The sequence below is a fragment of the Lineus longissimus genome, chromosome 17, assembly GCF_910592395.1.
Source record: "Lineus longissimus chromosome 17, tnLinLong1.2, whole genome shotgun sequence".
Lineage (NCBI taxonomy): Eukaryota > Metazoa > Nemertea > Pilidiophora > Heteronemertea > Lineidae > Lineus > Lineus longissimus.
Genome location: NC_088324.1, coordinates 12,741,717 through 12,755,844, shown reverse-complemented (window position 1 = coordinate 12,755,844; position 14,128 = coordinate 12,741,717). Strand labels below are relative to the sequence as shown.

Sequence of the window (14,128 nt, the reverse complement as noted above, 5' to 3'; positions counted from 1 at the left end):
AGGGTATACCGTATCTGTTTTATCTATCTTGAGATGACAAACATGGGATTTTCAACTATCTGTAGCCATTTTCTGAATATTCCAACCAAAATGGGGAGGGGGAGGGGGGTCACCCCTTAATCCGCCACTGAGCTGGCGAGAGGCGACCAGCAGCCATTTGGAAGGCCAGGGGTAGTAAAGAAACTACAGGGCAGTGATCATTCTCTTAAAACTATCCAAATGATTAAAGGCAACAGCAGTGAACATCGTCCAATACAAGTATACATGTATATTGCAAAATATCTAAATACATACAACATTTATCAAGGACAACAAGTCTTTTCTGTTTCATCAATTCAAAGCAATTAACTACGGGCCTATCATAAACACCTGAGACTCCGAGATGGCCAAGTCCTAGCTGTGGCCATTCAAAAATGTAAAAATTAAACTTAAATATATGTACTGATACACAAATACTTTAAATGCCAAGTGAATTTTCCTGCATAATAACTGCACTATACGGCACTTTCTTTTTTCGCATATTACAAGTCCGTGATGTCATTCAACCATAATACATGTATTGCATTGTAAGGTGTAATTCGTTAACATGATAAGAACTGGCATGATAAAATATAAAATCCAGGCGGGAACGTGCTTATAACTATCACAAGTAATGTAAGACCTATCCATGGATGACGCTGCCGTCGGTGCCTCTCTATCTTCTATGTAGCATCGGAGCTCCACTTTGAGGCCATGTGGTTGGTACATTGCCGGGCGTAGATAAGCGAAGAAAGCCATGCATATGGAGCAGTCCGGGTGGACCGCGAACACTTCCTTGCCTCCTTCGTGAAGGAATCTGGAAGAGCAAATTATTAACAGAATACTTAATGATAACAAATATGTATCTAAATTTGAAAATTTCCAATTGGGTTGATAAGAACTGATACAAATTTCAATATTGGCGTTGAGCAGACAGATGGACAAATATACAAATACCGCAAATTTGCACACATGATAAATAAGTTCTCACGAACGGCCTTCCACTAAAGGGGAAGACGTTGGGTCTCATTCAGGGGCAGGTGATTCAGGGGTGAAGATCGAAGTGGTTGTTACTTTTGGTTCGGTCTATATTAGCAAAAATGAATAAAGACTATCTGCAGTAGGCCCTATGAGTTTTTTTCTTCTGATGGCTGAGAATTTAGGAATTGAGTGATAAGTTCATCCGTAGGGTATACCTGACACCACTGCTTCCGCAAGGGAAAGTTCTATTGTATACTTTGTCCCGATCCTGCCACTTCGGCACGCCATCTTTTTCGACTGGATAGTCGAAATAAAAATCCTTCCCGTCCAGGTCCGTCCAGATGACCCAAAGCTTTAACTTCTCCTTCCCGAAGAAACGATCATACGTCCTAGCGTTCCTGGCCTCCGTATAACCATCAGGGAAGGTCTTAAACAAAAGTGAAAATTTTTCTTCAGCAGACAAAAAGTAAATTATACCGGATTTTGGGAAATTTAGTATATCAGGAATAAAACGACAACTTCTAGACTGTGTAGATATACATGTACCGGGTTATCCACGCGGCATTACACGTGATACCGATGTAAAATCTGTGGTTGTTTCCCATTTCAGTGTTTCCATACATGAGACAGCTAGAGATGACTTTTCAATGAAGGGAAAAACAAAAAAACGTGACAATCTGACCTTCAGCGTTTCAAACGGAAACACTCAAAAACGTTACACTGGGTGTTCAAAAAAGTTAGCCACGGCGTCAACGCCAAGTTAGTGACATCACTTTTTTGAACAAATGCCACATGATCACACTCGCTCACCGCTGATGTTGATCCAACGACAAATACGTGCAGCATCTGAAAGGAAACTAACATAAATTGCAATTTGTTCCAGGTTAACCCTCAATTTGAACCATAAGATCTTCCCTTTTTTAAATTTCTGTTACACAGGCAACAGTCAGGCTAGATCTAGTAACCATGGTAACAACATCTAAATCAAAGTATCATTTACTTGCACTTTTTTTAACTGTTCGCTTGAACAATGGGTTTGATCGACCACTATGGCGGTTCTCCGACTCGATCGATCAGCATCACGTCTTCTGCGTGGTTCGCAGGAAAATACAGGTTTAACAATAGCATTCGGCGACGTTACTATTTATAGCTCACAAGGTCATTTGAATAAGATAATGATGACGTTTTAGTCACGTGACAGTCGGACATCGACACCTATTTCTACGCATTTGAGCTTATTTCAAAGTCAATTATCTTTGACCCTGCATTGTTTTTAGCATGAATGATACCATAGAGTCAGAGAGAGAAATATTCAGAACAATTATGTAGTATTTCCAACACTCGGACATGTGCCAGATTGAATCTAACTGCCCTCGTTAGAAAGCCTGAATCCCGGCCCCCTCACTCAAAATTTTTTGTGACCGCATGCGCGTACGGGAAATGTACGGAAAAGGGTCACTTTTTCAGGTTTGAGGTACGGAGAAAACCCCGTTCAAACCATGAAGAAAGGGTCAATTTTGCCGATCAGTTCCGTTCAATTTCTGTAAAAAGGGTATGCTGAGAGTCCCATTAATGTGCGCCCCGTATTTTAGGGTCCACACCCCGTATTTAAGGGTATCCTTTTTGTTCGGTAAACGACCACGCCGCAGACACGTGCTTTCTCCCGGTTTTTCTCCATCAACGAGGACCCCTACTTAAGGGGTCTATCATTTTCTGTGTTCCCTACCAAAGGGGGTCACTCTGAAATTCTGGTACAAGCATAGGTACCCCCTAAATTAATGGAGTGAGGGGGCCGGGGCCTGAATCCATTACGAAGCCACATGTTTGTCTGACATTGCCTGTAATTCAGCGATGGGGAAATAGAGGGCAGCAGCTGCAGTGACCTCATTATCGCGGAATGCTATATCGTAAATTCATTTGGGTACGTAGGTCTATAGATGGGGTATAGAAAAGCAACCTACCAAAAAGCAAAAGGCACTGAAGATTCCAGTCACCATAGCATGATATTGACCCTGCGACTTCACATTCTCCAAAGCAGACGTACTTAATATTCAAGCATTCTCTCTGCCAGTATCACCAGTCCTTCCATGTTGTATTGACGTCATCAATAAATACCGGTCATGCGCATGCGTAAGAAGGAGGATTGGTTACGCGGCCATGGTTACATGGCCAATCGATATAACATCATTCATAATGTTGCAGTTACTCTATCAATTAAATTCAACTATTATGTGACATATTTGGTCGGACAACACTCTCGCCTATTCCATTGTGCACAACACAGACGGGGTCATGCAGAGGTCACAAACATGAGGCCAAAAAGCCCAGTGTGTACCAAGGTACCTTGGGTGTGTACAAGTTTAGTTTTTTACACCTGGACTTTATTTATTGCCGGTATAATAAATGTTCTTCCGGTCGTATGCAGAGCGCTACTGAGCAGACCAATGTGTATTATTCCCCCCTATATGCCCGCATCACATGTAAAGCGTACTCGAAAAAATCTCAAATTCACCATGATGGTAAATTAATATTATCGACGAATATTATCACACTCCGGACGCGGTGGACCAGCTTCGTCTCTGCCCTGTGAGGAGAGACTGATAAGATGACGAAGTGGACTGTCCTGGTAATCTAATCGAGGTATAACTGAATAAATTATGCGCCATTTTGTACACCAGCTGGTCGTCTGAACAGTCAAATGCAGTGCCTTTCAGTAATGGTATATGAATGCAACAGAACTGACCGAGTCAATGCGGTGGTAGTGTATATTGAACGAGAGACTATCGACAGATCCGTGGACGACTAGAAAAGTCAGTGCCAGTCGGGAAGAGGCGACAGGGTACCGGTTGACAGGACGAGGCCGGTCCAATGCGTCCCGGGGTGTAGCTGCATGGAGCACAACTGACCCTGGTGAAGAGTGCCGCATGTAACATGTAAGTCCCCTGTCCACTCCGTTAATTGTCCACCTGACTGGGGGGATTGGGACTACCACCGTGTTGACTCGGCCTTTGCTGGCATATTTTCATCCCCATCCCCGATTTTTGCTGGTATGATTTCGGCGCTCAACCAATCCCTTGTACCTTCCACAACTTGGGAAGATATTGCGGGCCCGATTCATCAGACGATTGGCCAAATCCAGCAAACTGATCTTCGCCGGAAATTTTCTCGGGCTGCCAAAATGTACTAAGTAGGCTGTAGCGCTGCAAACTCGCCCCATTCGGCCGAAATTTACCAATTTCAGCGTTGTAAGGAACGAAATCAGCGCCTCAATAGTGTCAAGATTGGTAGCGCTGGTCGTGCGAAATCGCCTTTATTAAGCCCATTGTCTGTTGACCCTGTCCGCTGACCCAGTGACCTGATGAAGTCCGTGATAAAGAAGGTCACGATGTCACTCGGTCAATGAGAATTTTAATCGTCTTCTTTATGGTACGAAAAAAAATGAGAACCGGTACATGCCAGCTTACACCAATGGATACGCGCTAACAACCGCATGATAGCCGCGGGCCGAACGCAGCCATCCCCCTAAAACTGTCTGCCCTCTTGACTTACACACGTCAAAAAGAATGTTACCAAGAATAAATACAGAATTTTGAACTACAGGCCTACTGCAAAGATTGTCTTTTTCGAACAGCGGCCTATCAGACGTGTGACCCCACAGTGATCAGACATCACCCCACTTGAAAGACAATGATCTGGGGTAAGTGGAAATCAAAGTCCTGTCGGAAAAGTCTAGTTGAGGCTACTGATATATAATCAAATTGATCGAACATTTTTACACAATATCATTTCACAACACATGATATCAGTATATGTATCGATACCTGCGCCGGCCGGGCCTTATCCAATTTGCCGAAACTGCTCTAAACCGGATCCAAAACGTCACGTGGCCTACTGCTTTTTTAACTCGACATAACTTTTTCGGTCGATGTTAGTATGACGCAGTTGTGAGAATGCGGGGCATAGCATTCAGCGACACAGGGATACCAGTAGTCCTTTCAGCAATGTTCGAATGAAAGTTCATGGCTGCAAGAAGCACCAGCCTGTGATACTTGTCATAAATCATATCGCACTGGTGCCTGGGAAACCGGCGAGCACATGTTTGTCTATTTATATCACCCGACCTTGACGAACTCGAGCAGACAATAAAGGGCCGTTTGCCATCGTCCAGAAGCTTTTGTGATATTTTATAGTTGGGCAAGGCTTCGGAGGATCGTGAAAATCGGAAATAAAACCTTCTTGGGAGAGGTGAGTATAGTGTTCGATTCCAATTCTAGTATCATGTTGATATGATAGTCTTTCGTGCCCTTAACCACTCCGAAAGTCTCGGCTTCTTTCGCTCGCCATGAGCATGAACTCCGAGACCGAGAACTTGCACTGGGTCGTACTAGACAGCCTCTTCTCTTCTTGGAATAAAGGTAGGCTATAATAGTTAACTGTATCATACATTAGGCCTGACTGTACGATAGGCCTGTGTGTTCAAGCTGGATGTATCCTGAGATACACACTCTTCTTACTAGAAGAATTGGTTATGGCAAGATGAACTCTTTAGGCCTACTGGATGTTATAGTGAGAGAGCAGAATACAAAAGCATTTCGAGTCGAACATGGTCCTCTGGGTCTTTCCAAACCTCACCCTGACCTTCCGGCCCTTTAACTCGATGCCAACCAGAGAAATGCTATGCAGGCGTGGAAGAAGCATTTAACTGGCACTGGAATGCGAGGATTTGGGCACCCAGACAGCAGGCCGGGGGGGGGGGGGGGGGTGTAGGTCTGATGCTGGGACAACACTATTCCTGGGCATCGTGGACACCAACCCCACAATGTCCCACAGGCCAGTATAAGTTGCAACCTTCGCATTGACCTAGCTATAGTGCATGTAGTGGCGCCCATGCCACCGACCCTGAGCAGCCTGAGAATCTCTTTTCTGTTGCAATGTTGTTTTGGATGCAGGGGAAAAACAGGCTGGTTCGCCAAGGATGCAAAGAAAGTATGAGTGTTTTCAGATTCTGGCACACAGGCAGGCAGGGCCGGAGAAGCTGATTTCCTCAGGATGCATTTATCAGACCCGCGACCACTGTTAATACCAAAACTAAGAGAAGCATGGGCTTGAGCCCATCACTATCAGACAATGGCTAAAGTACAATGCACGGTGGTATAGGCCCGTCATTATTTGTCCAAGGTCTGACCAGTTGGCATAGATAAACAGGCCCACTGACGCACTGACCTCTTATCATAAAATCGATATCAGACCCCCAGACATAGAGGTATGCCGGTGAAGCACTATCAGACTTTCATTCCATTTGCACATTGGTGGTGCATGCTATTTCCACCACTTGTTGACCAAAAGTCTTAGACAGCGAATGGTGCCTCGGGTGCCCCTTCGCATTTCGGCTTAAGACACAACTTTTCCGAATTATCTTTGGCTTACGGATTTGTTGGTAACGTTCAAATCGTCCACCATTTGTGCTCTCTCGTTCATACTTGACGTCTATACTGTAATTCAAGGATTTGACCTAATATCAGCGCAGTACTCAAAACAAGTCTGAACAAAAAAAACATCGTGTTTTAAAAATCAATGAAGCCCCTTGCAAAGGTCTAGTGATCAAATAAGTCTACTGCACATTCTACACAAGAATATAAATATTCATGTCACTCAAGTCTAACATTCCATGCTTATCTCTCGCCACAAAATACCAAAATGTATCTTCTCCCTTCAGTCTGCACTTAACTGGTCAAGTCAACTGAAGTCTCTGCAACTGGACGCCCAAGGAATTAAACCACAGGATGTCGTGCATAAGGAAAACGCCTAGCCGCCAGTGTGTTCGGGATATCAGCCCACACTGGGGCTGGATGGTCGTAGTAGCGGCATTTGTAACAAACTTCATTGTGGTCGGATTGAGTAATTCTTCGGGGTTGTATTACACGGAATGGATGGACCATTTCCAGTCCAGCAGTGGTGTGACGGCTTGGATAGGATCAATGAACATTGGATTGCTCTGCCTAGCAGGTGAGGTGATCACTATTTTAGTATCAGCTAATAAGGTCTAAACATGTGGCTGCAACTTTGTCTTTTAGCTTGACAGGGCTCCTTTTCATTCTCTCTGACCGCACAATTTATCACGGTTTTCCTAGATTTACGGTAGGGCAGCTTGTATTTACAGAAACAAAGATTCTCAAAGGAGAGAGATGCATACGACTTTCTCGTGAAGGAATTCCAATATCATGCACAAGTCGTATCCCGACTCAGGCGACTGAAGGTTGAGTAACTGCTCTCTACCCATTGGTTTTCATGTTTCAACTCTCTCTTGAAATTTTCTTGGTTGAGGTTCTCGGTGAAAGAAGTTATCTTGGAAAGAAGGATTCGTCAAGCACATCCACATAGATCCTATTTCTAAAGATGTTGTCGTTCCAGGCCCCTTCGCCAGCTTTTTGGTCGGACATTTTGGAGACAGGAAGGTTGTGATAGTTGGAGGACTGCTGGCTGCCGTTGGTCTCATTTCATCATCATTTGTTGAGAACGTGTACGTCCTCATGGTGACGTATGGTATAATTACAGGTGAGTTTCCTTTGTTACAAAGGAGATTTTTGCCAATCTCTATGAATCTCCAACTCGTATCTCGAGTCCTCACAGCCAGGTGTTGATATGACCTGTTCTTTTTTTCACATACGTACTCATTTCCAAGTACCGGTACATCTCCAGTACCTTAAATCCAGACAGCGATCTAAAACATTAGCACCCTTCCTTGGGTTAAGCTAGAAATAATGGTCTGCCAGGAGATGATTTCATATAGCAGGAGATAGGTAAAGCTGTTCACGCCGTTTGAATTAGGATCATCCAAACTAAATGTTATGATCCTTGCCAAAATGACGATTGTGCGCTCTTGATGTCCCCATTTGAAAGCATCGACCGATAATGCCACTTACAAATTTTCTTTCCGATTCCAGGTGTCGGTTTCTCCTTCTGCTTCAACTCCATGGCGACTGTTCCGATGTTCTTCTTCACACCGGAGAGCGCAGGTCTCGCAATCGGCCTGGCAATGAGTGGGGGAGGATGTGGCAGTTTCATCATGCCTCTCCTCATTCAATACCTAGTAAAGATATTCGGCTGGAAAGGCTCGCTTCTTATCTTAGGAGGACTCACCTTGAACGTTGTTGTCTGCGGTGCATTGCTACGGAGCCCATCAATGCCAGATGAGGACCCTCCACCTATTGGGACAAGACGTCTGCGACGCAGGAGCTCAGTGGTGAAAGTCAGTTTGCTCAAGAACTGTTCATTTTTGCTGTTTATTCTCCACCAAACTCTGTTTACAATCGGATCCTCTGTCGTCTACGTCCACGTGTCAGCTGTAATAGAAATTCTAACTGGGGAGGAGCGCTTCCATTGCCAACTGGCTTTGACCATGATTGGTGTGGCAAACTTTTTTGGCAGGATTATCCAAGGTGGATTAGGGGGGTTAAAATGTGTCAACGTGATGAGTCAGTACCTTCTATCATATTTGATTGTTGGTGGTGTCATCCTTGCATTTCCGTCCGTACCATATTTTCCAGTTTTGCTTTTTCTGTGCGGTGTGTTTGGATTCTGCACTGCACCTTATGCAACTCTCGTTCAGCTGATAGCAGTCAAAATTGCTGGACTGCACAACCTAAAGGTTGCCTATAGTATGTTTCTCTTCATGTGTGGTATTGGCTTACTTGTTGGTGCACCTATAGCAGGTATCTTGTATGATGTGACAAAGCGATACGGAACTTCTATGTACTTTGGTGGCACTTCTGTGATACTGTGTGTCCTGGTGATGATAAAGCCATGGTATGACGATATCAAAACCAGAATAAACCTGCGTAAAATGAGGCCAGAGACATATAACAGTTTTGTATTCGACATTAAAGAAAAGACTGAAGTAGTCATTGTGAGTACAGCAAGGACACTCAACGAGGAAACTATATCCATGTTGTAAAATTTTACGAGAACTTAACGGAGCTATAAACCCCGATATTCTGAAGCGATCTACCTCATTGTTCGTTGTTGAGTAGAGTTCTGTAGATTGACTATGTCACAAACTGTGTCGGGAGTTTGTTGCTTGTATTTAGATAGTTTGAGTTCTTTGTATACCCAAACCAAAAAATTCTACAAGATCGGTGTGGTTCACTTCAAGGAAATTGGGTTCTATTTCGTATGGCATTTGGCTAGAAATATAGATCTTAAATGCATCTGTGTAGTTGTTCAATGTTCTGACACTTTCACCAAAAGGACAGCAATGTCTTGTATGTCAGGAAAGTAGGCATTCATGGACGTGGATGTTTTCGTAAAGGCAAAGATTTGGGGTGAAAATAGAAAAGAAAGAAGTTTGTGTGTGGGGAGAGGTTACGTTTATGTGTATGCGTATTGAACATTAGGTACGTTTGTGTGTCATTTTTTCATGTCATGTTACTATACATCTGAAAAGGGTCATTTTCCTCAACCAAGCATGACTCTGTGTTTAATTCTCTATTGGCAGGGTTAAGTTGTTCATTTGTTCATTTGTTCATGTATCGTAAAGAATACTAATATCTCAGGGAAAAGAACTTGCTATATTTGCCATTACTTATCTAGCAGAATGAGTATGTTGCTAATTAAGAATGAAGATCCGCTCTGCAAATACTGACCACGGTGGACACTGTGCAGACCAAATTTCCGTAAGATTCAGTACGAAATGCATGGGGCTATTCCACTTATAGGTTCATTTTGTCAGCGGCTTTCTCAATCTCAAGAATCTGGACTCGTACGACAATCTATTCTTTTTGTTTCACAGCGTTGGAAAAAATACTATTGATGGAGTCGTCCTGTTCTGAAGTTTAACCTTTACTTTTGTGCTGTGGTTTATTTAACTCAATATCAAATGCATATGATGTTATAATAACAAAGATTTATACCAAATGGACACCGATTATCATAGTAAATTTCCCAAAGAGCGCGAATATTGATTGTCTTCTTGTGATGCTAGTGCAGGCGTTATGGAAAACATACTACTTATAACCCGTTCATCAATCGTAACGGTGGATGAGGTAGCAGCCCGGGAGGTTGCTTTTTACTCGATTCGATGTGATATTCTGGTGCATAATGTACTTCAACCCGAATAACTTTCAAGTGATGCAGTGTTGTTTGACCTACCCGGTGTGCATTTTATGTCATTCCCGTAGTAGGAACACTACACAAGATACCAGTATTCAAATGATGTGTCTGTTTTTACCACCATGCATGTAATTCAGTATATCACATGTGATATTCATATATATCAGAAGAAAATTTGTTTTTACTGAAAAGTTGTTTCACTGTCAACGTAATTAGAAATTTGCTATGTACATTGAATTTAGATTTAAATGCCTGGTATGGGCAGCGGTATTATATTGACCCCATTTGTTTTGTTTGAAAAGGTATATCACGAGTCAGATGTCTGATGAATATCTATACTACTTGTACTAAATCTGTATATTTGACTCTATGCTGGGTCTCCCCCATCCTGAAATCAGGTTTGTTTTACTCCGCTCCTATGTCGTATACAATACATCGAGAGGCGGAGTACTGAAAAAAATTTAAAAACAAATGGTGCCAGGATGGGTCTCCCCAGGATAATCGAAAAAAGCTGAATCAATTTTAAAACGTTAGAGCTCTTAGTTCTATCTTTGTTCTATGCATGTACCGACGGTTGTCTTGTCATTCCTTCTGGGAACACTCAGGCTCCCACCACAGCAGGCCACCGAATCAGGGGAGAGTAACGAAGAAATCCACATTAATGTGTGGATTCCTTCTCCTTCTTATACCTTAACACATAATGTACATTTTACAATGTTTTGACCCCTTACTGACCCTTGAGTCAGTGGCCTGTGGTCCAAGGATATTGATAATTACGTCCATAATTTAAATGCATTATTCAGAAGAAAATATATTTTTTACTCTGAACCTTGTATATTGAAAATGTTATATGTACGTACGTGTATATTACTTGGATTTGCCTTTGGTTTGACATGTTTCAAAATGTTTATTGTATATACATTATATACACTATATGAATATTCCAGATGGCCTCATAAATTTTTGATGATACCAGTAAACAATGTGTTACTTTATTTTTTTGTTGCGCCTCTCCACAAAAAGCAATAACTTTTCAGATACTCGGAAAACCCACATTTTTCCACTTAATTCTTCTTTCTCTTCTTTTCGGCCGAAATCGCTCATTCGGTGCTCTTCGGTTGAGGCTGCACCCCAAGCCTCTCGTTCCCAATTCTTTTTTCTAGGGAGGGAGCGCCCCAGACCCTCCATTGTTTCCAAAGTCGCACACTTGGCTGCAGATCACGAATGTCATATGTATATGTGTCCTCTTTTACACATGCATACCGGTGTAACATCTGTGGTTGTTCCCCATGTTTCAGTGTTTCCAAACAATAGGCAGCTAGAGAGACCATGACTTTTCAATAGGGGGATACACAGAAAAACTTGTCAATCTATTTTTGAGCGTTCCCAAACAATGAGGGGAAACACTCAAAAACAGAAACACTCAAAAACATTACACCGGTATGTACTAAATTCATCAGCGTATGATTAAAAGTTCTCTGCTGCTATCACGTCATGAACTTCTCCATCATATTTCTTCCTGCACGAGGCAGCACCGGCCCAGGCATGACACTATCTCGTATGCGTTTTCTCGAAAGTTGCATGCAGATTTATATACCAATGTAGAAATAACAAGAATATCCACACCATGGAACTGATAAGTGAATGGTATTCGACCGAAACATTTATTGCGACAACAACTGGGGCCTAACGTTACAACAAGTTTAGAAAGGATTTATATGTCGCACGGACTTCCACAGTTTCCAGAAGTAGCGTCTTCGACGTCTGGTGAGCACGCAAATGCTGTTCAGACACGATTACAGGCCGACTTCACGCACGCGATTGGGAGTTACCGTTCTTTTCCACAGTGCCGGAAATTTGCCCTTTTTGCAAACACAAAACGAGAACGATTCGAAATTATTAACATGGTCATCGAGTCAGAAAAAGCCTTATCAACATGACAACATTGACAGGGGATCAACGTACATGTTCTTCTCAGCTGCACTGTAAAAGTATACCCGTAACTGTGTATTGTTTTACATTGCACTTTTCAAACTCCGAGAGAATAAAGAATGTCTCAATAAGGGTTGGAAAAGTCAACGTCATCTTACGATGGGAACCACTAAAACTTTCTCTTCTTTGGCTGAAGTTGGCCCAATTTTGACGACAAATTCCCCGCACTGTTCCTGGATGTCTGACTCTCGAGATCAGAGATGGTCCGCCTCAGGCCACAGATCTCCCTCTCATACTCGGACTTGGCATGTTGGAGTTTCTTGCGGAATATTTCCTGGTTCGATGAGGCTGCTGCATTCTGTTGAACCCTACTGGTCTGCTTTTGTAGCCTCAGGAGTCTAGCGTCGTACTGAGGAAGAAATGAAAATTTTACTCAATAAATCTGTGGTCAAAGGCCACAAGTAAGGCCATGTGCCTCAGAGCACAAATAATTTTGTTTTTGGTTGCTTTATGGTTGTCTCCTTGACCAGTTACACAAGATTTATACCGAGGTTGGAGATCAACGATCACAATGCACCGACCGGAATCATGCCTTTAAGTTTCGAGTCCATTGCTGGTGCATTTCTGCAGTAGTCTATCCATGTACGTAGCATCTTGACCCATCAAGGGTCATCATTCACAAATTGATCTGCTCATATCCCATTATAAAGAGTATATATACATGCATAGAATTGTGTGATGAGTATTGAGAGAATGCAGGCTTACCTCAAGTCGAAGCTTGACTACCTCCGAATGCTTCTCTTTCTCCATGTCTGCCATTCTCTGTTCCAAATTCTGGATCTCCTTCTTATTATCCTCTAGGTTTTGCTCGTATGTCGCCTTATCAGCAGCAGCTGGTGAAGAAAAGACGTTGAAAGGAATAATCTCGCTTACACTATGCATCTTGACACTCGAGGCTCATAGATGACTACCACTGCATGAGGTGGTTGTTTATTGCAAACACACTGACACATTCGATATACTGTCCCTACGCCCGCCCCTCCCGTCGCCCCACAGTAATTCACCATCAGTGGATGCGAGCCTGGGGATAAAATTATATTTGTATGTAGAAATCATGAGCGTCGACTTCGACTCACCCTGTGCGCTTTGAACCTCTTCCAGGTCTTCGATCTCTTGTTTGTGTTGTTTCCTCGTTTGGTCAACTTGTTCTTGCAGTTGCTCAAACTGAATGGCTGATTCATGAGTCAGTTTTGCACTTGCTTCTATCATACTCTCAAGTTCCAATTTCAGAGTTCTGTTTTCGTTCTGGACGTCACATCTTGTCTTCAAGACAGAGTGAAGTCTATCTATTTGTTCTTGAAGCTTTCGAGATTCTGCAAATGCCAATATAGATCACCCTGGGTCAGATTGTGACATTCTGCACAGGAAACTTATATTTAGTAAATGAGAATGCTTTTAAGTCTAAGTCTACGCCGGGCTGCCGGACGTATACTATATATCATGAACATCTGGTCAACCTACGTTTTTCTTCATGCGGACTTATCGGGGTGAATATCAGTCCTAATGTCTCCTCCTTTCACTTTATATTACGCACAACGACGGTGGATCGGCATGGTTTTCTTTGGCCGTAGGCGAAATTTGCAAACAAACTCCTTTTTCATGCAATGTCCAGTGCTCAGACTCTGAGCACTATAGTCAGATTAACTCTGGTCTAAATACCGGGTACATGCATATAAATCTTGACATCGGCGGAACAGGAAAGAATTAGAGTAGGGATGGCTTACACATCAGCATAGGCCTAATGATCTTACACTTGGCATTAAATGCTTGCTTTTCGCAATCTGCCCTCGCGACGGACAATTTTCTAAATAATTTCTTACCATTTTTCAACTGTTGGTTGGCGTCCTTGTTGTCCATTTGTTGTTTATGCAAATCTTTCAACTCTGTCTGGAGATTTATGTTCTCCCAGATCAATTTGCTGTAGGCCTGTTGCCAGTTCTGAAATTCTCTGACCAAGCTGTCCAGATTCTTCACTTTGCTACCAATATCCTCATAATCATCGTGCAATGACATATTTCGTGAAAGTGTC

At 42.8% G+C, this 14,128-nt stretch overlaps 3 protein-coding genes across 6 annotated transcripts; 1 reads left to right on the top strand and 2 right to left on the bottom strand.

The window, feature by feature from the left end:
- Positions 1-239: 239 nt before the first annotated feature.
- On the bottom strand, positions 240-3,118 carry LOC135501228 (uncharacterized). Its single transcript, XM_064793219.1, has 4 exons — positions 2,961-3,118; positions 1,810-1,845; positions 1,215-1,426; positions 240-835 (listed from the first exon to the last, which is right to left on the bottom strand). The coding sequence occupies exons 1-4, from the start codon at positions 2,994-2,996 to the stop codon at positions 538-540; spliced, it is 582 nt and encodes a 193-aa protein (XP_064649289.1). The 5' UTR covers positions 2,997-3,118; the 3' UTR covers positions 240-537.
- A 440-nt stretch (positions 3,119-3,558) lies between these two features.
- LOC135501227 (monocarboxylate transporter 13-like) lies at positions 3,559-11,102 on the top strand. 4 transcript variants are annotated; one of them, XM_064793217.1, is made up of 4 exons: positions 3,559-3,932; positions 6,716-7,005; positions 7,411-7,554; positions 7,944-11,102. In XM_064793217.1, the coding sequence occupies exons 2-4, from the start codon at positions 6,783-6,785 to the stop codon at positions 8,951-8,953; spliced, it is 1,377 nt and encodes a 458-aa protein (XP_064649287.1). In that variant the 5' UTR covers positions 3,559-3,932; positions 6,716-6,782; the 3' UTR covers positions 8,954-11,102. The 4 variants fall into 4 exon arrangements, with proteins under 4 accessions (XP_064649287.1, XP_064649285.1, XP_064649288.1 ...); XM_064793215.1 differs by having other exon boundaries at positions 3,559-5,244; XM_064793218.1 differs by lacking the exon at positions 3,559-3,932 and adding an exon at positions 5,270-5,414.
- A 592-nt stretch (positions 11,103-11,694) lies between these two features.
- LOC135501481 (coiled-coil domain-containing protein 152-like) lies at positions 11,695-14,003 on the bottom strand. Its single transcript, XM_064793614.1, has 4 exons — positions 13,920-14,003; positions 13,176-13,412; positions 12,805-12,932; positions 11,695-12,448 (listed from the first exon to the last, which is right to left on the bottom strand). Exons 1-4 carry the CDS (start codon positions 13,954-13,956, stop codon positions 12,209-12,211), a joined length of 642 nt encoding a protein of 213 aa, XP_064649684.1. The 5' UTR covers positions 13,957-14,003; the 3' UTR covers positions 11,695-12,208.
- Positions 14,004-14,128: the final 125 nt, after the last annotated feature.

Bases quoted from the DNA above. Each gene is read 5' to 3' on its own strand.
- LOC135501228 (XM_064793219.1), bottom strand. From the start codon at position 2,996: ATGGTGACTGGAATCTTCAGTGCCTTTTGCTTTTTG. The intron at 1,846-2,960 runs GTAGGTTGCTTT...GTTTCCTTTCAG, and splicing joins TCAGTGCCTTTTGCTTTTTG to ATGCTGCACGTATTTGTCGT. The intron at 1,427-1,809 runs GTGAGCGAGTGT...CTTTTGTTTAAG, and splicing joins TCGTTGGATCAACATCAGCG to ACCTTCCCTGATGGTTATAC.
- LOC135501227 (XM_064793217.1), top strand. From the start codon at position 6,783: ATGTCGTGCATAAGGAAAACGCCTAGCCGCCAGTGTGTTCGGGATATC. The intron at 7,006-7,410 runs GTGAGGTGATCA...TTGTCGTTCCAG, and splicing joins TGGATTGCTCTGCCTAGCAG to GCCCCTTCGCCAGCTTTTTG. The intron at 7,555-7,943 runs GTGAGTTTCCTT...TTCCGATTCCAG, and splicing joins GACGTATGGTATAATTACAG to GTGTCGGTTTCTCCTTCTGC.
- LOC135501481 (XM_064793614.1), bottom strand. From the start codon at position 13,956: ATGGACAACAAGGACGCCAACCAACAGTTGAAAAATG. The intron at 12,933-13,175 runs GTGAGTCGAAGT...TTTCTTCACCAG, and splicing joins AGAGGTTCAAAGCGCACAGG to CTGCTGCTGATAAGGCGACA. The intron at 12,449-12,804 runs GTAAGCCTGCAT...TTTCTTCCTCAG, and splicing joins TAGTCAAGCTTCGACTTGAG to TACGACGCTAGACTCCTGAG.